The 26,073-nt window shown below is 36.5% G+C and overlaps 1 protein-coding gene across 2 annotated transcripts; it reads right to left on the reverse strand.

Moving 5' to 3' along the window:
• Positions 1-1,341: 1,341 nt before the first annotated feature.
• LOC112057998 (fanconi-associated nuclease 1) lies at positions 1,342-25,253 on the reverse strand. 2 transcript variants are annotated; one of them, XR_008251879.1, is made up of 13 exons: positions 25,018-25,253; positions 23,965-24,443; positions 23,240-23,518; positions 22,139-22,358; positions 20,475-20,702; positions 19,742-19,861; positions 17,466-17,694; positions 16,354-16,556; positions 15,146-15,264; positions 14,288-14,536; positions 13,195-13,367; positions 7,334-12,263; positions 1,342-1,627 (listed from the first exon to the last, which is right to left on the reverse strand). XR_008251879.1 is itself a non-coding variant. In XM_052887726.1 (12 exons), exons 2-12 carry the CDS (start codon positions 24,404-24,406, stop codon positions 12,087-12,089), a joined length of 2,439 nt encoding a protein of 812 aa, XP_052743686.1. In that variant the 5' UTR covers positions 24,407-24,443; positions 25,018-25,253; the 3' UTR covers positions 1,342-12,086. The 2 variants fall into 2 exon arrangements, 1 of the variants encoding a protein (XP_052743686.1); XM_052887726.1 differs by having other exon boundaries at positions 1,342-12,263.
• Between the last annotated feature and the right edge of the window lie 820 nt (positions 25,254-26,073).

Here is a 26,073-nt window from a genome sequence, read left to right on the forward strand (position 1 = left end):
TATAAACGTTATAAATGTGAAGGTTTGAATTATGGCAGGCGCCCACTCCACAGAACAAGTGAACAGATTTTGATGAATTTTAGGACTTGAATGAAACTTTTGATAATCAGGTATCAGCGGCGAAGAGTTCACACAAGTCGATTCCCGCCGGGTTTCCTTTAAAAATCCATGCAAATTGTTGTACTGTATACAGGGTGATTCGGACTTAAGTACCGATATTTTTTTTCGTGGTTCAGTATCATTAATAGAACATAAATCTACAAACAGTTCGATACATTTTATGTAATTTTTTTTTATCAATTTATGTCTCAGAAATAACAAAATAATGGACACATTACCAAACAAACTGCGCAAATGCTGGCGGCACTTTGTAAGACGCCGACAAAGAAATACCGGCCGTAGGCATATCGCTTCGGCTTCGACTGACGGGGGTGGCAGAGGTGAGGGGATCGAAAAATCCCTGAGGACGCCTACCAAATTGCCGATGGGCGACCAGTGACAGACAATCTGCCGTCGCTTGCGCATTTACTATGTCGGGATTTTCAAATCGCGACTATTACGAAATGGGGCGAGTGTATTTGCTCAGCAATGAACGCCTTCGTGCAGCTTGCACAATGTACGAGTGAGTGTAGTATTTACATTCATCAATGATATCTACTTAAGATATCATTGATGAATGTAAATATGCTGATTACAATTTTTTAAATACGCCTTTGATGCAAAAGTTTGCGTAATAATAATCATCATTTGTATTTCACTATTTCAATCGAAAGTTCATAGTTTTTATTATTATTATTACGCATGCACTTCAGGCATTATTGATGGTCCTAAGCCCAATAAAGTATGAAAGGAATATCGGTACTCAGCTCAAAAGTGACGACCTTTAATTATTATAAAAATAATAGGTACCAAACAAAAATAAAATAAACGCACAAAGGTCAACGGCCCTCGGCGCGGGCGCTCGCTAACGTAGTACCTACCAGCTGATTTTGTAGTTGCCTATTACCTAGTACAGCGATAGGGTGACCCTCAAATTCTGTTTAAACGTAAATAACTTTAGCTAACGATAACTTTGTTATTTTTGAGTTAAAAAAAAAAGAAAAAATACGTGTTCATTAAATTTTGTTTATGTACAAAATATAAAAATATCCGTACTTGAAAAAATTTCTTCCTGTATAGAAACTGGATATTCTTTGGGACAGCTTACCTTCATCTAAATTCCATCCATCGCCACTTTTAGGTATTATTATTTATTTATCGAGGCAATGTATTCATCGTTTTATTTGATCTGTCTGCTATACTAGGGGTTTTTATAAAAACTTGGGTAGATTTAAAAGTAAAACCGATTAAAAATAAATCTTTATTTAGATAAGTATAACAGATACCTACAGGATACAAATTATAATTGTAATACAATTTTTTCATTATTTTCCGTTTTAATAACGGTTACGTAGAGTAAACATTAGTTAGTACAACAATGTTGTCGTGCACTAAACAAGTTATGTACCAAGTAAAGTTTACTCCATATGAGCTCTATTAAAGTCTATGTTCGTTTAATATAAATATAACCGTTTTCCCCCCAAAGGGCAGAAAACGATTATTTAGGTTTCAGCCAAAGCTTGATCCACTTACGAGATTACCCTCCAAATTTTGCCCGTTTGCAGTGTTCCTACCCTACATTTCATTGGGTAAATGAGGTTTTGACATAACATCACGCCGTCATCCGCCGGCATGTCGCTTGACAGTTGTCAATGTCAATCAGTACTCTCGTAAGCCGGCAAGGCATGAAATTTTAGTGGATCAAGCTTTGGCTGAAACCTAAATAATCGTTTTCTGCCCTTTGGGGGGAAAACGGTTATATTTAGGTGTTCGAGCCTTCAGCTTGATCCACTTACGAGATGTGTTTATATTCTGCCGGCGATGGCAAGGCGTACTGTGATGACCATTTTTTATGATAGTAAAAGAAATGATAATCATTATACATGTAAATTAATGATCAACGACGTTTAAATTATCAGTATATAAATCAGTATATTATCAGTGATTATCATAGAGACAAAATATTTTTCTCATCTCTGAAGTAATTAACTAGATATCAAATTTAATTGATATTAAAATTATTGTCATTTAATTAATCACAGTTAATAATGTAGATTTCACCCAAAAGTAACACACATATTTTTATTAATTGATATTTTATTTAATGGTAAAAACAAAACCTATACAACCCATATATTCATTTAAATTGGTGTAAATATGCTGCACTTAATGCTGTAAAGTAGTAAAGTAAACCTCAAAACATCTGACGAACTTCTTCAAGACAGCGTAGATATATTGACTACACACTTTAAATTTCTATTGTATTTTATTAAATCTGTATTTACAGATGCTTTTAAAATTATCTGAGAAAGCTGAAAACGTGCTAATTTCAATAAGCTTCGCAGTTATACCGAAATGACTGCGAGCAGCTACTTTAATCTTTGTCTTCTGCTAGACATAATAAACAAACCAGATTCATTGACATGTCCAATAATTTCTTTACCCAAATATAACAAATTTGTAATATCAGTTTGTACTAATAGATATAGCCCTCTGACTACATAAAGTTAACCAAACCAATGTTGGATCTGTATTTTGTCAGAACCGTACTGTGTATAGTCAAAACATGAACTCTCCACTCAAGATAAAAACAAGGAGTCATGACATGCTACTTAAAATAAGCTATCAGTTGAGTATATAAATAGACTCATGGTGACCAACCATATTAGAGGTTTTGGTTTTAAAATTGGTTTCAATGCTAGTCTAACTTTAGGTTGATCAAGTACCTAGGTAATTATCTACTCGATAATTTTTGGGTTTATAAACCTATTTGACTAAGGATTTCTAAAGATCAATAGTTCTGAGTACGAGTTCTGATTTAATTATTAAGTATTTGCAAAAATGAAGTCCTACCGAAGTAGGATCTAACTGTTAACCCATTCCAACATATCCAGGCTTGATTACACGTATTAATTGTGAATTTACGCCAAGCTGTTTCTAAAATATTCTGTCCTCTGTTGCCAAGGACCTTAGTAGTACAGCAAGCACATACAATATGTTACTGAATGTGACCTGTTGGTACTCGCGAAAGAAATGTTAGATTGTTAATTGTAAATGGTTGGCTCTTGGTTCTCTGGTACAATGGAGACCTGGAGAAGAGGAATATCATAAACTTTCTCTCCTATCTGGAGCTACCAGAAGATAGGTTCTCAAGCAGTGATTAAGATGTCTCGAATTATAGGTACTAGCGTTGAAGATGGAAATAAGCTAGGGCCACCACAGCCTTTAGTTTAAGTCTTTGCTGAAGACGTCGACGAATGGGCAATACTAGAAAAGCAATCATATTTTAGATTGGTTAGATCACTGCCCTTGTACTGGTAAACAAGTCTACTTCTGGTTTTTCCATCACCTTGAATGATGTCTGAAGAGCTTCGTAACTTTAGGATTTAATCTTGCAATTCTAATAATCGGTATAGACCCGTCTATAATCCCAGAAAAGTACCTGGCTTAGGTATATTTGAAGTTGGTTAGCTAAATCTAGAATTTACTGCTTAATGCAAAGAGGTATAGATCTATATATTTGTTATCTTCTTGAAATATTGCATACAGTTTTTTCTATCTAAGGTCCTTTCTCACTCGCTCTCTCATAAAAAAATCCAATACAATCCATAATATCTCTTTAAGCTTGTGTCAAACATGTTGCCGTTCATTTTAGAAACTGTTTATGAATATTAAGTTTCTTATAGTTCTCTACTGAATCCTACTGCATCTGATGTTATAAAATTTCAAGTAGATGGTCTTCTCTAATAGGTATGCAGATATATTGTATAATGTATACTGAATGAGGCGAGGAGCATGCATAATTTATAAATATTATACACTGCTATAACAGTTGCAAGCCACCATGCCCACCAGCGAAATTTCTTTATGAGTAAGTAGCATTTCTTGACTGTTCTTTTGTACTGTCTTTGGCGACATACAGGCGATTTTCCTATTTGTGTTGACATGAGATTGAATTTTCGATAGTTTATATAGATACCACCCAATATTGGGTAGCTGTATCTACCACCTATATGATGAATAGAGGCAGTATGCTTGAATCGTTGTTAAAAAGAATATCATCTATAAGTAAAGTAACTAAGTATAAGTAGAATGAAATCTGAATTACTTAGCTAAATATATATCCATTAACAAATCTATACAGAGTTATCATTCTACAAAGTAGACATTTTTCAAAAGTTTAAGAACAGAAACCGTCTATGAGGCAGGGAAAGATGTGGCTTGTGATACCTTTGCCTGTACGTTCAAGATATATAAAGCGACGGAATGATTGTATCGGCAAATCAAATAAGCTCTTGTGGGCAAGAGTAATTAATTAATACGGCCATATTTTCCCCTTGAAGGAGAAGGAAATATTTATTCGTTCCTAACTCTCATAATTTCCCCACAATATATGTATTATATGAAAAAATTTCCATAGATTAATTTTAAATCTATCATATATGACAGATTGACAAACTTAGAGAAGAAATGCAAACAAAGTGTAATTTTAGATCCAGGCACACTTAATTAAGTGCATGAATATTTTGAGCACTAAGATCTTTTCTGACTTCAAATATAATTTATTTATTTTTCCTTCTCATATTTAGTTCGTGGACATTTTCTCGAGCCATAGCTTCTATGGAGTGACCTGTTTTAATTGGGTCTGGTACCGGGAATCGAACCCGAGTCTTTATGTGTGAGCCAAGTATCTAGCCAATAATGACTAACCCATACCGGAAAATATTTATTTATTACATCTTGCATTTTAATATGATAAAGCCAGTTGACTTTCGGTGGCTAAATGGGTGTTGTACAGTGAAATACATTGCAAAAGATTGTGGAATCTCTTATTTGAGGCTTTATATATAGGTCTCAGGCATTGTATGATTGCCACCCTTTTTGTATCTAAAGTGCAGTCATGTATCACGAGTATCTGAAGTGCAACATTTACTGTCACTGTCAGTGCATTATGAAGTGATTGTCTGTGAACGCGGGGTCATCTTTGCTAATGCACTATTTAGTATTATCTTCAGTCAAGTGAAGACCGGACTGTTGTTGTATATTCGAATATTCGCGAAGCTTCTGAGAATGATATCCTTGCTTGGCTAGGAATTTTTACTGCGTGTCCCATTTTGCTTTAAGATAAAGTATTTATCAAAATAAAAAGATTAGTTTCCTGGTCTTGCTTGTCTTGCTAAGATAATCTTCTAACTGAACGGGAGCAATCCAACAACATTCAGTATTTATATACTCTAATAACATTGTATGATGCTTGGTTCTAAGATTTTATTACGTTGCTCCAATAAACTTTCTGTGCAAAGTAAATTTTTCTTCCGATACAGTCAAGATGAGGCAACTTCGTCCATAAGGAAGGCCATCAACTGGATCTCTTAATATATACAAAGCCTCTCAAAATAGAGGAAGGGCAGTAAGGACAAAGAACATCCATTTTAAAGAACCTATTATCGTATGCATCGATCAGAAAGATTTGTTTCATTGTTGAAAGTAGGAAATAAATCAGGACTCACAGCAGTAGTTAAATAATTATGTTAGCTTCAAATGATAAGTATGATTTTGCGTTCTCTAAGCCCATGTGAGCTTTAGACACTATAAACATGCGGTAGATGGAGAGTAGGTATAGTGAAACGCAGTAAACGCGTAATTTTCATATTCCACTGAAATCTTTGCTTCGAACACATCCAGGTTTGATGTGTTACCAAGGAGCTTCAATATTGATAATACAAATTCATCAAGCATTTATAACTTTCTTAAAGACTCCCAATCAACTTGAGTTATGTATTCCATGATCTATAAAGATCGTCATTAAGCTGATTACTGACGTTCAGGGACCCTGGTAATTGAAGAGTACCCAAATACGCGCCTTAGACTTCAGGCGCGCAGCCGACAAGGCAGCTGTCAGAGGTCACTTAAAGGACAAGCAAATAGCAAATAGCTGACAAATAGGCATCGTAAACGCCGGCCGTCTCAGCCAAAGCATCGACGGTCAACTCAGATGACGTCTCAGTTAGCGAATCAGCCGTGCAGCCGACGTTCCAGGCGACGCGTTGGTCAACATCCCAGACGACGCGTCAGCCGATATTTTAGACAACGTCTCAATCAGCGAATCAGCCGACATCTCAAACGACACGTCAGCCGACATCTCAGATGAAGTCCCATTAAACGACACCTCAGCCTCAGTCTGTGCGGCCGACGTCTGCACAGCCGACGTCTCAGCCGACGTCTTACAGCCGACGTCTCAGCCGACGTCTGTACAGCCGACGTCTGTACACCCGACGTCTCAGCCGACGTCTGTACAGCCGACGTCACAGCCGACGTCTGAGCAGCCGACGTCTCAGCCGACGTCTGATCAGCCGACGTCTCAGCCGACGTCTGAGCAGCCGACGTCTCAGCCGACATCTCGGCTGACGTCTCAGCCGACGTCTGAGCAGCCGACGTCTGAGCAGCCGACGTCTCAGCTGACGTCTCAGCTGACGTCTGCGCAGCCGACATCTCGGCCGACGTCTGAGCAGCTGACGTCTGCGCAGCCGACATCTCGGCCGACGTCTCAGCCGTAGTCTGAGCAGCCGACGTCTCAGCCGTAGTCTGAGCAGCCGACGTCTCAGCCGACGTCTCAGCCGACGTCTCAGACTACGTCCCTGGTGGGACGTCATCTGCTCATCATTCAGTAGGACTATACAACGAGTCTGCCGTCCGAAGAGCGGGCATTCGCTAAGATGAAAAAGAGAAAAACTCTCATTCAGTATAGATCTACATAGCAAGTCTGCCGTCCGAAGAGCGGGCATTCGCTAAGATGAAAAAGCTTGTCGGGAGTCACGTGGAAACTCAACAGCGAACAATACACATCGGTCGTACAAGATGGCTACGATTTTTTCGTTACTGTCTTCATTTGGTAACTAGGTCTATCCAGCAAGTCTACCGTCCGGAGAGCGGGTATTCGCTTAGAATTGAGAATAATCTCTCATCTAACTAGACCGTTGACAAAAATATTCTCCAACAAATTTCACTGTGCACTATCACTATTTATTAATATTCACATTTAACACTGCTCACTTAACAAAATTTGAAGACGTACTGATTGACATTGACAACTGTCAAGCGACATGCCGGCGGATGACGGCGTGATGTTATGTCAAAACCTCATTTACCCAATGAAATGTAGGGTAGGAACACTGCAAACGGGCAAAATTTGGAGGGTAATCTCGTAAGTGGATCAAGCTGAAGGCTCGAACACCTAAATTCGACTTTTTCCAAAAATAAACAAAAAATCGCCAGTGACAAATGGAACTTTTTTCCAATAAAAAAACATAAGTAGTTGTAAAGAATAAACAACGTTTAACTCTAAGGCAATTAAGTTCTTTTTTAACCGACTTCCAAAAAGGAGGAGGTTCTACGTTCGGCTGTATGTATGTACAGCCGAACTAATGATGGAATTATCCAGCGATAATTCCATCATTAGTGGACCGATTTTGAAAATTCTTTTTTTGTTTTGAAGGGTTTGATTCCAGGGTGGTCCCATTTTTTTCATGTCAGGATCTGATGATGGCATCCTGGAGAAATCGAGGGGAACTTTCGAAAATCGTAAAGACGGCTAGTGCGTTTGTTAGTGTTTCCATAAGGTATTTTAAACCACTACAATTTTATGTAGGTCTGGAGTTGGTCTGATGATGGAGCCGATACACAGACGATGGAACTCGTTAACGATTTACAGCAGGTACCTTTTGTTTGGGCTTGATTTATTTGTATTGATGAGAACTTTCCACCTAGATGGATTGTTACTGTATTAAGGGTCTGATGATGAAGACGAAGGAGAGTTAAGGGAACTCCTCGACGGTTCACAGTAGCTACCTTGTGTTTTGACTTGATAATTTTGTATTGATGAGAACTTTCCACCTGGATAGATTGTGACTGTATTAGGGGTCTGGTGATGGAGGTGAAGGAGAGTTAAGGGAACTCCTCGACGGTTCACAGTAGCTACCTTGTGTTTGGACTTGATAAATTTTATATTGATGAGAACTTTCACCCATATGGATTGTGACTGCACAGGGGGTCTGCCGATGAAGACGGAGGACAGTCACCTTTCACGTTTTTCTGAATATTCATATTACGTGAAGGGGGAGTGAAATTTTGTATATGAGTTAAGGTAGTATTTTTAAAATTGGAATTGTAGGACTTAGATACTTATCATAAGAAAATAACGTTTCAACTAATTGCTCATAAATTTTTGTTCACACTCAGTAGGTATGCTAACACTAAAAATAAAAAAATAAAAATTTAAATAAAAAAAATTCAACCGACTTCCAACTCAAATATTAACCTATACTAAAAAGCAAAAAATAACATCTTACCTACGTGCTACCTTCTGATCAGTTTGAAGGCGGTGCCAATCCAGTGACATGTTTTAATTAAAGCCGTTTCTGAAAGAACCACAGAAATTGTGTAATTTATACGGCTTGAATAAAAACATTACTGGCTTGGCACCGCCTTCAAACTGATCAGAAGGTAGCACGTAGGTAAGATGTTATGTTTTGCTTTTTAGTATAGGTTAATATTTGAGTTGGAAGTCGGTTGATTTTTTTTTATTTAAATTTTTTTTTTCAAATACTGTACTGAAGAATAACATGTTTCTTATTTTCAGTCAACATCATAATTTATAATTATGTAAGGAGTTTATTAGTGTTGGAAACTAGAAAAACTATGCCAGGTAAAATTTATTTAGATATGTATATACTTTTCATCAAAAAAATCGAAACAGTCTGCAAGTACTGTTCAGGCGGACTGTTTCGATCTTTTTATTTTTATGAGAAGAATATAAAGGATTCCATATATATTGCCTTAATAGCCGCCCATAGTAAACAGCCAGGTAATTTCATCAGCATTTCACAAAGTAGCTTAAAACTAAGTAAACTATGTAACTTAAATAAAAAGAAAGTAAACTTGAACCTTGTACTCTTACGCTTAGAGTCGTTTTTATAATTGAATATACAATTTTAAACACAATTTTAATAAAATAAAAACAAAATCAGTCTTCATGAACATAAATATCACTTTAATTTTCTAATCCAAATTACAGAAGACTGTAGGGAAAGATTGACAATTCTTACAATCGTCATTCAAAAAGTATGAAACCGAAGTGGAACATCATTTAAAAACTTATTAAACACAATAATTAAATAAACACACTTATTAAGGCTTTTTACACTTATCAAGACTTAATACACTTATCAAGGCTTAATACACATATTAACACTTTATACACTCATCATGGCTTTACACACTTATCAACGCTTATCAAGGCTCAATACACTTATCAAGGCTTAATACAATTATCATGGCTTTATACTCTTATCAAGGCTTTATACAACTTATCAATTGGTATAAAACTTGTGTCTCCTGTGTGTAGTTAAAAAGATGCTAATGGGATGGGATGTGCATAATCCAACTTTTGTCTTCAAAACGTTTTTACAGTATCTTTTACTTGCCTTTTTTTGAAAGTGAAAATGATAATCTACTTTGGTTTCACATTTTTTACTATGTTTAATATATGATCACGTTTTTAACTATGTTTAAGACAAGGCATCTTTATTAAAGTCACTATTCAATGAAAATAATCTGGAACTATACAAATGATCTCTTCTTTCCCTAATGATATAATTTTGACAATTTAATGACTAGATTAAAAAAAATTTAAATAATATATGTTAGACCAGGCGCTGTGAGGTTCTGACTGTTTTTTATAATATATAACATATTTGTGTGATAATTTCATAATTTAAAATTGTATATTCTTAATAGAACAAGCAATAACACTAATACAAAATTTGTTCAGTGTATATCAAAGGGGGTCAGGAACATAAGAATGGACTAATAAACCTGGCGACATGCAAAAACGTAACGTGCATGCTTTGAGTTCAAATCTGTAAACAGAATGCGGTCCTCGGATTATGAACACTAAATACCTCACAGCACCTGGTCTATGTTTAATTCTCAAAAGATGTCACAATATCCTTAGATACCCTCATTTGTGATAATTAATAAAGAATACCAATACAAAATGACTCCAATATACAACATAATCTGGTATAAGAAGAAGCATAGTAGAATAAAAAAAAAGAAACATAATAAAAGTAGGTTCTAAGTTCGGCTATATGTTTCAAATGAGTATAATTTTTGAGATATAAAGAAATGCATTATTAACAACCTTTCTGTGTTAATTTCACATTACACTTAAATATATATATTAATTGTAATAACCTAAAATAATAATGTTTCTTTTAACATTTAATTATAAAAAATATTTTTTATTTTATTATTTTTTTATATATTTTTAATAGTGTTTTTTATTGACATTGTTGAAAATTAAAAAAAAAAAGACACACTAAATTATAGAAAAAAAGATTACGTTAATTTGGCACCTCAGCATATTCACAAAGTGTACTTGTTATGTCTATGAAGCGAAAATGTGACTTCGCACTTATTATAACACAATTATTTAAAATGAATTCTTGGGTACATTCATAGACAATCCTGACATATAAATATGTAGAGATGCCAGACACAAGAAGTTACAATCCTAAACTAAAATATTGTTTATGTCACGTGCAAATAAGTCATGAAATTAATACAAAAACTATCTCTAAATAACATAATGCAACATAATAATTATTAATAAATGGTTGAAAATTGTCAAAGAGATTATTATATTATTTTATTGTAGGTATAAGCAAAATATATATTTTATATAGTATATAAATACATATATAATATTATCATACTGCTAAAATTACTTTGAATAACATATTCTTTTAAATTTAGTATTTGTGGCCTAAATAGTAAATAAAAAACCCTGTTCGAGAGGCGCCATTATCACTTTTCTCACACTCATCTTTACATTCTTTATTTATTAAAATTAATTAATATTAATAGCACCAATAATGTATTGAGTTTAAATGTACATACATACATAATTATTCCACCTTTTTGTATTATTCGTACACTTTACATGGACTCGCCGCACACGGCCGGTGACAAGTGACCGCCACGCTTCTAGCTTCAGGTGGCGGCGTTTGTGGTTGTGACCAAAGATATACTATTATATATGTCACTAGAGCGTTGAAACTGCGGCGACCAAAACGAAAGATATTTAAAGTTTGCGATCAGTGGAGTAGCTACTGCTAACTTTTTGCGATGATTTTATAGGCACGTAACATATCTAATAGCACAACATTGAATGCGACATTAACACGCCACTAGTCACTGTAGCATCGGCTACAGAGTACTCTAGAGAATCACAGGGAATAAGGTATAGAGTATGCAGTGCATATATGCATTTATGGAGTGCACGCCCTTGCTGTACACCATCCTCTTTTCTTTAGTTATCACGGGCCGTGGCCACGCGCCACAAAACGCCGCTTCTAGCTACAGTTGGCGCCTTGTGACGTCACACGCTACAACCACAAAACGCCGCCAACCTATTCCCTGTAGTTTCAAAAAATTCATATGAACTCACCGCACACGACCGGTGACGCCAGTGGCCGCCACACGCCTCAACACCGCTTCCAGCTTCAGATGGCAGCCTGTGACGTCACTAACACGTCACCAGCCGCAAAACGCCGCCAACCTTTTCCCTGTAGTGTTCATACTTGTCATATGAACTCACCGCACAGGCCACTTATCGCCGCTTCCAGCTTCAGATGGCATGTGACGTCACTAACACGTCACCAGCCACACTACACATCATCGTCGGAGCAGTCCGCGTCGGCCCAGTTGCGTGCTCATGTGTATTGAAGATGTAACTTATCGCTAGACTAAAAGTCCCCGCACACGGGAGCTTCACTACAAACACAACATGCCGCCAACCTTTTCCATGTAGTTCCACACATTTCATATGAAATCACCGCACAGGACCGGTGACGCCAGTGGCAACCACATAACGCCGCTTCCAGCAATGGATGGCATGTGACGTCACTAAAACGTCACCTGCCACACTACACGTCGTCGTCGGAGTACTCAACGTCGGCCCAGTTGCGTGCGCGCGCGCGCCGCGTGTGCACGCCCACGTAGCAGAAGCGCGCCGACAGCTCGCAGTCGAGCAGGTACAGCAGCCACTGCTTCTGCTTCATTGACGGCTTGTCCGAGTCCGTCTTCACTTCCACGAACGATATCTGCTCATAAATTATTACTGTCACTGAGAACCCTATCACTAGAGACATAGGGTTCATAATCGCTCGTCCTTTAGAGTTGTTTACAACTTGAGTTGTTTTGATCGCTTATCTATTGTTATTGTTTTGATTTGGCTAACTTCGTGGAATAAACAACACGTGTGGGTATAATACGCGACGGAGACGATGCTCGTGGCAGTTAACTTCGAAACGAAGTGAAGTGAACATCAAGTGATACGAGCGATACAAGTGAACAATAGCGAACTCGGCTACGAATTGGCTACGTTTGGCAGTGTGTATTGGTACTTGGATTAAGGTGTGGAATAAAGTCTTATACGAGTCACCAGGTGTTTAATTTCAAATCCTCGAACCCTAGTTCGTAACATTACATTAAAGAATATTTGCTACATCTTTTAAATATGACCAACATTCCCATTCCTCTCCAACTGGTCGGGGAAGCCTGTATTAGGAGTGGGTACGACAATAGCGGGCGGGTATCGAATCACCTCCTGGCTCAGACCAATTATTGTATAGGACCTGCCTCGCTAGACGTTACTTTTCTACCAAAGTCAACGATCTAATGCGATCATAAAAACTATTCTATAGTATTGATGTCTCATATTTGTAATCGTGTTCGTCGGTTAAAGAGCTCCGTAAAAATACCTTTTTGCGTAGTTAAATAGCTTCATTTCGTTTTTTTTTTCGAAGTGTTCCCGAATACATCTCTCTGTGGAAGTATAGTTCCCAAGGGCAGGTGACGCTAAAAGTATTCGTGGAAATACAATTACGTGGATACTCACGTTATGTTTGGATCGTACCGCGTTGCAAGAACCTGCTCATGACTAAGGGCCCCGTATGGGTTCGAAACTAATCGGGCATACTCCGACGTTGCATAACGTGAGTTTTAGCCGCGTTTTATAATATGGATTCTCACCTTCTTAGTATTCACATTCCATAGCGTAAGGTCGGGGAAGCCGCTATGCGCGTACTGGTACTGCGTGGCGAGTCGACGGCAGAGCGCCGCTACGCCTGTGGCACCCAGGCACTTAGCGACCGAAGACACGTTGTCCCAGCCGATGGCGCGGTGGACACCAGACGATACGTCACCTGGTGATTATGTTATTTAGGAATTACTTTGGAAAATCGGTAAAATAATAATTTAATATTTGTATATTTTAAAAACATGGGAATAAATAACTTGTTTATTTTTTAATGTTGTGAAGTGGTGATCTAGGGTTTACTCATCATCATCATTAACAACCCATATTCGGCTTACTGTTGAGCACGAGTCTCCTCCCAGAAAGAGAGGGGTGAGGCTAATAATCCACCACACTGTCTAAATGCGAATTGGCAGACGCAGATAATTAAGAAAATTAGGTAAGCAGGTTTCCTCACGATGTTTTTCCTTCACCGTTTGAGACACGTGATATTTTTTTTTAAATGCACACAACTGAAAAGTTGGAACCGCATGCCCCGGATCGGTATCGAACCTACGCCCTTCGAATCCAAGGCAGAGGTCATCCACTCCACTGGGCTATCAAATGACTACAAATTTAAAAAAAATGTGTCAGCTCCGACGCACGAATGGAGTTTACTCTTTCAGATCGACTGTCTAAATAGGTGTATGTTACCCCGCAGCATACACTATGTACGTCTCAATAACTACGCCTGTAAAGTGAAAGGTGCGCAATCAAGGAACAGCAGGCCGCAAGGTGCGCGCCCGCAAACAGCGCACGGTGAAAGGTGCGCAGAATAGGTTGCGCACAAAAACGTGCGAACGTTCATCGAACTTTACTGTATATATTTTTTTCATGCCGAGGGCTTCTTGAAAAAACGATTCTTACGGCCAGTTTCTTCATCGCATGTAACAGTCATGTAACAGTCAAAGTAACGTCATAAATCAAAAGTGACGGTCTTATTCACTGAAAATTAAAGTCTTCTTTACTACTTACTACTTTTACTGTTACTTAAGTTTACATGAAGAAACTCATATGTTAAGGAGTAAACTCCAAAAAATTTAAACTCACTCTCTGGTCTGCTCTCCCAGGTAGCTTGCATCCTGGCCACCAAGTTTTCCTCAGTACACTCCTCGATCTCCTGCAGCCTGGCGTCTATCATCGGCTTTCTGTTGCTGTAAAAGCTGTCCGTGTACAGGTCCAGCGGATGGGACTGGTACCGGGTCAAGAACAGTCCGGGCAACCGCAACCGCGCGTATATTATGTCCCAGAATAGTAGGAAGAACAGTGTGGTCACTATTCTACCTTCCCAATGACCGCCTGGAAAATGATTTTTTGTCTCTATTATTATTGAATTACATGGACACAGGTATTTCTCCAATGCGAACAAGAGATTATCTTATGTGACAACTCCATCGATCTCCTATCAAAAAGTGGATGCACAATCAGCGACAAAAAATGTCGCCAACCAATGAGTGCCAAACACAACTTCTTGGCACTCAATTCAAGTAGTCGCATTTGCAAATTCAACCTTAATCCTCAATCCTTAACGTTGAATTTGCTCTGAATTCGGGATTTTATTGAATTTTGGACTATCTATAAAGGCCTTTAGGAAAATTTTTCAATAATTCTAAAACTGTCATAACGAAATTTTTAAGTTTTAAATTTTTAAGTGATATTTTCTACATGATTGTGCGTCCTTTTATTATAAGAGGTCAATGAACAATAATGTTCAATCACAACTTGTATCCGACGATGGTCAAATGACAGTGTTATCTATACTTCTATACTAATATTATAAAGCTGAAGAATTTGTTTGTTTGTTTGATTGAACGCGCTAATCTCAGGAACTACTGCTCCGATTTGAAAAATTCCCGTGAAAAAAAAAACGAAGTCCCGTGTGACAGCTAGTACAAAATAATAACTCACCGTGTGTGTACGTAGACATGACATTAACGTAGTAATGAATGCAGTACGCCTCAGCGTCCATGGGCGTTCTGGTACCGTTGACAAACTCCACGAAGGATAATTTCCCCTTGCCAGTGAAGCTACAAAAAAAATGTGTCAGTTCCGATGCACGAATGGAGAGAGTTGGAGACTCTTTCAGATCGACTGTCTAAATAGGTATTTATTTATTATTATTATTTACAAGTTAGCCCTTGACCACAATCTCACCTGATGGTAAGTGATGATGCAATCTAAGATGGAAGCGGGCTAACTTGTTAGCAGGAGGATGAAAATCCACACCCCTTTCGGTTTCTACACGGCATCGTACCGGGATGTTAAATCGCTTGGCGGTACGTCTTTGCCGGTAGGGTGGTAACTAGCCACGGCCGAAGCCTCCCACCAGCCAGACCTGGACAAATTAAGAAAATCTCAAACTGCCCAGCCGGGGATCGAACCCAGGACCTCCGTCTTGTAAATCCACCGCGCATACCACTGCGCCATGGAGGTCGTCAACAGGTATATGTTACCCCGCAGCTTCAATACTGACGCCTTAAAAGTTAAAGGTGCGCAACCACGCAACCAAGGAGCAGCAGACCGCGGCGTGCGCGCCGCAGAATAGATTGAGCCAAAAAACGTAACGCTGTCATTCGTTCATCGAATTTTACTGCCCATATTTTTTTCATCATCATCATCAACCCATATTCGGCTCACTGCTGAGCTCGAGTCTCCTCTCAGAATGAGAGGGGTTAGGCCAATAGTCCACCACGCTGGTCTAATGCGGATTAGCAGACTTCACACATGCAGAGAATTAAGAAAATTCTCTGGTATGCAAGTTTCCTCACGATGATTTTCCTTCACCGATTGAGACACGTGATATTTAATTTCTTAAAATGCACACAACTGAAAAGTTGCCGGTGCATAGCCCGGACCGGATTCAAACCCAAACCCTCCGGGTTCGGAAGCAGAGGTCAGACGAGGAGATGACGACGACGATGACGATGATGACGATGATGATGTCGATGATGACAATGATGACGATGATGATGATGATGATGACAATGACAATAACGATGAAGATGACGATGATGATGATGATGATGACAATGACAATAACGATGAAGATGACGATGATGATGATGATGATGACAATGACAATAACGATGAAGATGACGATGATGATGATGACTCACTTCTCTGGCACTTTGTAAACATGCTCCGCATCTATCTCTTTCTCCCAAGTAGCACTCCCCCGCGCGAAGGCGGTGAGTCTGAAGGCGAGCTGGTCGTCGATTTTGTTTGTCTTCCTCTTTGCCAGCAAGAGGGCACGCGGGTACAACAACGCTTTAGCTTCGCTCGGTAAGGATTTCAACCCTTTTAGCAAAACTTTTGCTGCCTGAAAAATAGTCAAGTGTGAACCAATTATTTATCAACCGACTTCAAAAAAAGGAAGAGGTTCTCAATTCAACGCGTATGTTTCTTTTTTCATGTTTGTTACCTCATAACTTCGTCATTTTTAAATCAACTTTGAAAATTCTTTTATTTTTCTTTGATACTTTCAGTTTGATCCCAATAAATTTCCAGGAAAACCGGTTCAGTATTTTTTTTTTGTTTGTTACTTCATAACTTCGTCATTTCTTAACTAATTTTAAACATTCTTTATTTGTTGGAAAAATACCGCCACCGCCTTTAACGTGATCAGATGGTAGCACATACGATGTTATTTTTCGCTTTTTAGATTATTTTTGTGATTTTGCAGTCGGTTGAATTTTTTTATACGAAAATTCAACTTTTAATAACCTCGTTATTGATACGTTGGGAGGAGGGTAGAGTAAGAAAAATTGTTACTAACCAGATGTTTTTTTTTTTTTTTTTACTGTTGATTAATTAATAGTTATACAACTTAGCAACCACAATATCCTACAAATCCGACGCTCTGAAATTTTCATTTAATGGTAACTCAGTTAGCTACCAGAATAAAGAATTTTCTTAAATAAAAAAGTTGATCGTTTCATCGAGATGAAGCTATTCACGAAAAATTAGCATGTTAGTAATCAGGTGTACAAAATGTTCTAGAGATTCCTGACTATTAATATTATGTCATCATCATCATTATTATCAACCCATATTCGGCTCACTGCTGAGCTCGAGTCTCCTCTCAGTATGAGAGGGGTTAGGCCAATAGTCCACCACGCCCAATGCGGATTGGCGGACTTCACACACGCAGAGAATTAAGAATAGAAGAAGATTTAATATTATGTGCAAAATATTAAATCATACCACAGTGGCTTTAAAAAATATTTACCTCATCTGGATCTTTAAGGATTTTGTACAAAACGAGGGCTCTTTCTGAAATCCATTCAGCTTTCTTGTGTTGCCTGAATATGTCTTGTGCGATGATACATGACAGTATCTCATCCACAAGAGCTCCGTTGGTGGGATCCTTCTTTAGATCAACTATGCCTTCTTCTAGAATCTTCATATAAAGGTTAGGTGCTGTGAAGCGACGCAACCAGACTGGCAGTGTTGCATAACTGGAAAAATATATTATTTTTAAAACAAATAACCCGACTGCTTAAGCTTATTGATCTGAAAGAGAAAAACTTTTTTTTAGCATAATTTAGAATCATTTATGTCATGCCAATTTAATATTGTATGCAATTTAGTAAGCTCATAATTGTATTTGATTGTATTGATTATTTATTGATTAATAATTGTATGCTATTTTTACCTGACTGCATCAGGTAAGCAATTATTAAAAGAAGGGTTACATATTAAAAAAAGGGTACATATTAAAAAGAAGGGTTGTATTTTATTAATTAAGTTTGACATATAATCTTTGTAATAAATTTGACATATATAAAAATTGATGTAAACTTCTCTACCTCTACCTTACCCTGCTCGTAAACCTACCCAACCCTACCCTACCCTACCCTACCCCTACCTTACTCCTACCCTACCGCTAACGCTAACCCTTCCCTCCCCCCACCTTACCCTACCCTAACCCTACCCGTAACCTATCCATACCCTATCCTACCCTACCCCTACCCTACCCCTACCTTACTCCTACCCTACCGCTAACCCTAACCCTTCCCTACCCCTACCTTATCCCTACCCTAACCCTACCCTACCCGTACCCTACCCGTACCCTACCCCTACCCTACCCTACCCCTATCCTACTCCTCCCCTACCATATACGTTCCATATCCTTCCCCTACCTCTACCTTGCCCCTACCCTACACTACCCCTACCTTATCCGTACCCTACCCTACCCTACCCTACACTTTCCCTAAATTACCCCTACCCTACCTCTATCCTACCCCTTCCCTACCTCTATCCTATCCCTACCCTCAGCAAAATTGGTCCAGCCTTTTGTGCGTGGTGCAATGACCAAAAGACTATAATTTCCCAAGCGACTTCTATGCTAATACTATAAAGATGTAAAGTTTGCGTGGTTGTCGGGGGTAATCTCTGGATCTACTGGACCGATTTGGAAAATTCTTTTACCAATAGAAAGCTACATTATTTGCGAGTGTCATAGGCTATGTTTGGTCCTCATATTCATACGGGAACGGGAACCATGAATTGAAACCGCGGGGCGTCATATAGCGGCATTTCTGCGACTTTCAGAAATTTTGTATTATCTCCGAAACTATATAACTAATTAACATACTGTAAAGGGCAAATCTTATCTCTATAATATCCTTGTGATTATTAAATAATTTATTTTGATAAGGATTTAAGTTTAGTTGTGTAAATAATGACGTAAACCTTAGTTTAAAATTTAAATAATTTATTAAAGTACTAAAGGTATAAGTATCTGCTAAATTATAAAAGATAGATGTATGGTGTCGCGGACTTTTTTGTAGAACTTTTAAAGGTTCAAAAAGCCTCCATACATTTATTTCAGTTATACGCAATGGTTGAGGCAGCGCATGCGAATAAGTAAGTTTTTCGGTCTGACCTGTAAGAGAAAACCCGCGATATCTCAGTAGTTATATATGATAGAAATATAAAATATAGCCTATAGCACTCCCCGATAACGTAGCATTCTACTGGTGAAAGAATTTTTAAAATCGGTCCAGTAGTTCCGAAGATTACCCCATTTCAAAAAATTGTTACAAACTTACAAACTTACAAACTTACAAACTTTACCTCTTTATAATATTAGTATAGATAAATAATAAATGCGCTTATTGTTGATATCAGTATTTTTTTAAAGTGGCATACTCTATTGTGTATAACATTTAATATGTGTATTTTTGGCGTATTATAAATTAATAAATAAATCTTATAAAGCTGAGTTTATAAAGAAGAGTTATAAAGAAAAGTTTATTTGTTTGTTTAATTGAACGCGCTATCTCAGGAACTACTGGTAAATAAATAAAAACAAGTATCACAATATATACATAAAATTAAAAAAAAAGTTAACATAATAAATAGTTCCCTGATTATCCCTTTGGATAAGGGCCTCATAGATTTTACCCTGGTCTCCCATATAGAGGCCTATTTGTTTTCAATCAATCAATCAAAATCAAGGAATCAAGTAGAGATAAGTGTAATGTATCGAAGTATGCTTACCTCATGATTTCTTCTTTGGGGATTCCTTTATAAAGATCGAAAACAGATTCAATGAGCCTGCACCTTTCTGTTCCAGTCTTAACCAAAAACTCTTCATAAGTCCAATGTGCATCAAGGTAACTGGAAATAATGTAAGAAAAACAATGATATATATATTTAAAACTATTGTTAATTAATAATAACGCTAAGGGACAGCTGTTTTTTGTTAGATACTTTGACTTTCTTTAAATGCATGCATAGCCTTTCGACTTGGTATCATTATGTTCAGAGTTCAAGGTCAAGATTTATCATTTTGAAGGAAAGGAAGACCCCAAAATAAATTATCTGACGATATCAGGAAACTAAAATAATATAATGCAGTTCTTTTCCCTACCACTTAAATAATGTGTTGTGCTGCACATGTGCTGTAATGTAATATAAAACCTATATCATCCGTCTAAAAATGTCAGAACTGTTTTTGGTGCATTTGTCTAAAAAAAACGCTGGTGCTATCTGTGTAAAAATGACAAGTGTATTATGTACATGACAAGTATACATGGAAAACAGGCAAAGATGCAAATTCGTTTTCAGCAAGTGTGTTCAAAGTGTGTTTCCTCGCAAATGTGTTATAAAACGTTGTATAACGCACGTGCGCTTTGATAATTACAGCCTCTGCTTCTTTACTATAGCTCTCGCCATTGGCTCAAGCTGCAATATCGCCTCGGCTGTAATTTTTAACTTAATTAATCCTCACCGTTCAAATTCCAGTCTGCTCTTAAATATAACACTTGGACTATCCACCATGCTACTATCAATGGGGTAAGTCTCTTGGCCTATTTTCTCATTCAGAAATGTCAGTTCCAATTTATTATCCCTTATTACTGAGTAATCCATTCCAATGTACATCAAAATATACAGTTCTTTCAGGGTTTTTCGAGCTTCGTCCGCAAGCTTGTAACAATGTCCAGCTTTTTCACCCAATCTGCAAGGCAAAGTGGCTATTACAAGTATTTATACTAATAATAAATAAATAATAATATACTTATAAAACTGAAACAGGTCCAATTCAGTACATTGAACAAATTTTGTAAATTTTTGTTAGAGGGCATTAGATAATAATATTAATCAATACTGAAAACAAAAATATATTTTTGTCTGTCTGTCCGTGTTTTTGTTGACCTGGCATCAAGTTGATGACACTATAATATGAAAGGCAGCGTTTGTGGTGGAAATTCCCACATGCAGTTTGACTTTTTTAGATGCTATTGCATTATCATCTAAACTAAATTCAACAAGAAGATAAACAAACAAAACGACGGACAAGGGGACAAACAAAATATGTCTATCTCTTTCTATCTTATTTATTTGCTATCTGCCGCACTGCTCTCGGCTTCATTGCTCAAGTTCAAAGCAATGAGAGGGTTGGGAGACATTCGGATCGCCATTGGATTTTGTAGATGTTTATTTTATTATATTTAATTTTATTAAATGGTATTTTATATAATTATATACTTGTAAGGCAGGCAAAGCGGCGATTTCCAAGATAAACAGAATAAATAAATATACATTCAACAATCTTAAAACTCTTGTAACTTTTTTGTTATATGATCGCTTTATTCTGTTTTTCATAATTTTATTTCAAATTAAATCTAGTTTCAAGGTATTTTATTATTAAATTTCAAATACTGTATTTCCAAAACATAAATTCATTTTTTGAAAAATTAATGTAAGTAAAAAAGGTTACATAGCCCTGTATAAGTGTTTGACCTGGCTATCGGTTTGTTTAAGAATAGTATTTCTTCTCATTGAAGCCACTATAATCATATGTTATCTTGCTATTGTCAATTTATACAAAATCTTCAAATTCACAAATTAAATACCAAATTCTTCTTAAAAATCACTATCTATTGATTGATGAGAAGCAAATTAAAATATGTTAAGTACTCTTTCTAATCTAGTCGAGTTTATCAATTGCCTATAAATGTTTATTTTTACTATCTACAAAGCTAATGAAATCACTTTGAAAGTGTATTTTTATTTTTGTATTCAGTTACATCTATCAGTGATTAGTCGCTCGACTAAAAACAGAATTTTTCATAGTAGAGAATGTTAAATGAAAGTGTATTAAACTCTGTATTTTTAATAAATAAACACATAATAACTTAACGATTTTAAACTTATTTCGTTTACGACATCATCTGTTAGGGGCAGAATCGATCTACCCTCTTTTTTTGGTTTTTTTTTCTCTTTTTTCAACAACCTCTGTTTAGGCAAACCACACTCATGACATCGTTTTTGTTATTAGGTTTTTCGCGGCGCCCTCTTGGTTTGCATAATTCTACCACAGGAAATATCGACATTAAAAATCTCGTTGTGGTATGGTATGTACCAGTTTAAATAACATACATAATAACTTACTTCTTCAGAGCACGAGTTTCATTGTTACTGGTGGTTCCAGCCTGAGACAAATTTGTAAAATAATTTGTAATATTTGTCCTTCCATTCATAAAGTTCCGCAAAAGTTGTACAGCCGCCTCCTCAGTTTTTGCTTTCATATTAAAACACTTGCACACTTCTTTTAATTCGTCTGCATACAAAACCTTAGTCAGTTGGTCGAAATCTAAATCATGAGTCTGTCCTGTTAAAAAAAATAAATCATTATTATAGCTTGGCAACTTCGTTCGTAACACTCCCGATGGTCCGCGCGGGTCGGGAGTGTGTAGCGATGAAAAAAAAAACCCACGACTGATGCACCTCACTTTCCCGCACGCTCATCAATCACAGGATCAATGATATTTTATACTAGAGATAGGGCACTAGCACATCAAAACTGAGGTGGACAAATGCACATAATTGTCTTAATTTCACTCAGTTGGTTATTAAACAATGAAAGTTATTTAAACACATAATACCTAAATATTGTCTACAATGTTGAGTCGTGTGTTTAAGAAGTGTAAACCTAATATATACATAAATATACAATATAATTAAGTAAACACAACATTGTGCATTAGTGTGCTCAGTGGAGTCGTTAAATTTGGATCACTTGTTACAGTGATTTTACAGGTACGTAACATATTTAGAGTATAAAATATTCATTGTACAGGATTGTAGGAAAAAATATATAAAATAATCACTTTCATGCAGTGCATGAATATATTATAGCCTACTACCATTGGTCCTATGGTAAGCTGGTTCAACTATGAACCATAGGTGCAGGGTTTGATTCAGGCCAACAAAATCAAAATATGTTATTGGGAATTTTCTTAAAAGAAAAACCTTAATCTGCAGCAGCCTGGACTTCTGAAGTTGGCAGTGTTAGTACTCTCTCGAGCTTCATAGAGCATGAAAACCATCAGTCCTGTGCCTGATTTCTCACTGAATGAGTTGGTCCAGCCATCCTATTGGACTATGAGAGTGAGGAAAAAGAGTGTGCGTGTGCCTGTGCTTGATGATGATGATGATGATGATGATGGATGATGATGAATAGTTTTCAATTAAAAAACATTTTGTACTCACCATTAAATCTTGCTACGGAAATAAGTCCATTATCAATAAGATAATTCAAAGCCTCCATAACAGTTGGGTCATCAATAGTTTTAGCTTTTGATGCATTCTTTTTTATTTTTTTCCACCTGCACCACTGTTCCATCTGCCAAAACATTCTGCATACAATACGCTTTGCAGGTGTAGATGCTTCTCTTATCTTGACCAACAGATTCAATGATGTTTCAGTCATTAGACACTTTAAGTTTCTGTCATCCAAATATTCACAAATAATTCTCGTAAAATTTGTAGCTGAAATGACAAAATGAAATAAACAAGACATTCAGAAAAAGTACAAAGTGCAACATCAAATTAAAACTTTATAATTGAATAGTGTGCAAACACATTTTAAGTAACTATATGGAACTGAGTTTTTTTTTCATATATTTCATAATATGTAGCAAATAAGGTAAATTAACCAAATTTCATCAAATACAATAATTTCTAATTTAATTTTAATGGGCAATTAATTCAGTCCAAACAAATATTTCATTCTGTTAACCTTAATAGACATCAAGTGATTCATTGGATGCATGTGGCTCAGGATTGTGATGTTTGAAGTCGCTACAAAAGGCCTATGTCCTGCAGTGGACGTCCATCAGATGATGATGACGATGATGACGATGATGATGATGATGATGATGATGATGTCAATGTCAATTAAAATAAATTTAAGTAATAAAATCTTTTTTACTTACTATTATCGTCCATGTCCTTGGTTATTCCAGTGTTATTCACTTTCTTTCCCTCTGTTTCTAATGAAACATTTAAATTTCTCTTTGCTTTAATTGGACTCTTCATAGAAATCCTTCGCTTTTTAGTGGGAGAATAGAACTTCTTTTTTGGACTGGGTGACTGAGAAATTCCAGGGGATGCTTTGATATCAGCATCATATTCCAGGGTAGTGTTTGAGGATGCTGTGGTGGTAGCACTGCAGTTGAGTTCCTGGTCTTCATCATCACTGACCAAGCTTATGACCTCGTTTCCACTACAGGCCTTTGGTGATGATTTTGGTTTCATTGTCTCCTTTGACTTTGATAACCTAGACCTTTTTGTCAGTTTTTTAACTTTTTTAGTAGACAAGTTATTGTTCTTAATTTTGAAATACCTATCCAGAGTTGATTGTCCCATTGGAGTCATATTATTTTGTATTGTACATGAATATTTTTAGCACAAACTAAAACATTAAGAAACTTGATTCAAAAATCGTAACTTGCAAAACAAAGAACTTTAAAAACAGGTTTAGTAACCTGTTTGTTCTCTATGTTGTTAATTTCAGTTATTGTTGCTAATGTATGTTTAATGTTTTGAAAACAATATTTATTGTCATTAGGGTAAATGGAGATTTATTTAAGTGCCACAGGCCTACGATGACATTTGGTATTAATTAGATGATAAAAAATTAACTGTTATATTAAATTTTAGCTTTCTGTGGCGGCGGTCTTAAACAACATGTAAAATATCTTCCCTTATTTTAATTTTCTAGTAAATACCAAAATCTCTCTAATCCCTAAAAAAAATACCCTCTTCGGCCCATTTATAGTATTTTACTACTATTAGCTCTACACAAAAAATATTATCGAGGATGAGATCGAGGACTAAAGGACAGTAGTATGAAAAAGTTTTAAATAATAAGTACATAATTTAAGATAACATGTATAAGTTTTACTACAAAATTATTTAAGTTTAACCAAAAGAAATAGTCCCTAAATAACCTAACGTAATAAATAAAGGTGCTAGGAGCAACTTACCTCTTTCAGAACTTAAGTTTTATTTATCTCGAATTATTAATTGTGTTCAAAACTTTCCAGCCGGCGTTGTTGCGTTGCAAACTGCAGTGCTAACCTACAAATCAAATAAATGATTGCAAAGTGATAACAAACTAATTACAGCACACAAAAAACAGTACAAAACAAAAGGTTTTTAATTTTCATTTCAGATTCAGTGGATTTTGGTTTTGCGTTTACTTTACTTTACTGCCGCTTTTGACATTGACAACTTACTGATAAGAAAAAGGGCGGGAAACATTTTTTTAATTAAATGGTTTACGGCTTTGAATTCTAGCCTTTTTAGCACTAGCAATATTTTTTTAATAGATAGATAAAAAATGGCATACGGTTACTGTGGTGGTCTATTTTAGCCTGAGATGAATTTGGATGTACAAGAAGCTAACCCTTATGGTAAATGGGTATGGTGTATGTACAGGTATGTACATTTATAATACATTATTTATTATTTATTATATTTATTTCTTTTTCCACAATAAATACGAAGGGAAGCGTTTAGAGTCAGAGTGAGAAAGTCAAAAGTCCAATTTCTTTTTCTAATAAATTGGGAGTAGGTATTAACCATGTGTTGACAAATTAATATCCGCCGTGATATCCTAGTGAACATGACCTTTGCCTTCGATTCGGAGGGCGGAGGTGAACCACCCCGGGCCGGATTACGGATTCGAACCTACGCCCTCCGAATCGAAGGCAGGGGTCTTATCCACGGTTCTAATAACTATTAATAGCTTATTACAAAACTATAGATCATAATCCATTGCTGCAAATTATATAAAAAACATACCTATAGGTACATCAGTCTGTGCAAAAATCACGATGGTTATGCTAATTTTTCCGAAGAGTATAAGTTTTAAAAATACCTATTTAGCCACTTATTAAAATAGCTGCACACTATGTCAAAAGAATATCGAAGGCGAATTTCTTCGCGTAAAATAAGCGAGCTTGTTATCAATCGCCGTGGTAGTAACAAACAAAAAATGGTATACCTACCTATTTATATTTTTAACTTATCAATTTCCA

The sequence above is a fragment of the Bicyclus anynana genome, chromosome 20 (genome assembly GCF_947172395.1).
Source record: "Bicyclus anynana chromosome 20, ilBicAnyn1.1, whole genome shotgun sequence".
NCBI classification, from domain to species: Eukaryota; Metazoa; Arthropoda; class Insecta; order Lepidoptera; family Nymphalidae; genus Bicyclus; species Bicyclus anynana.

Coding starts and splice junctions, on each gene's coding strand:
- LOC112057998 (XM_052887726.1), bottom strand. CDS start 24,406: ATGACTCCAATGGGACAATCAACTCTGGATAGGTATTTCAAAATTAAG. Junction 22,359..23,239: donor TTCCGTAGCAAGATTTAATG/GTGAGTACAAAA, acceptor TTTTTTTAACAG/GACAGACTCATGATTTAGAT. Junction 12,264..13,194: donor GGAATGTGAATACTAAGAAG/GTGAGAATCCAT, acceptor ATTTATGAGCAG/ATATCGTTCGTGGAAGTGAA.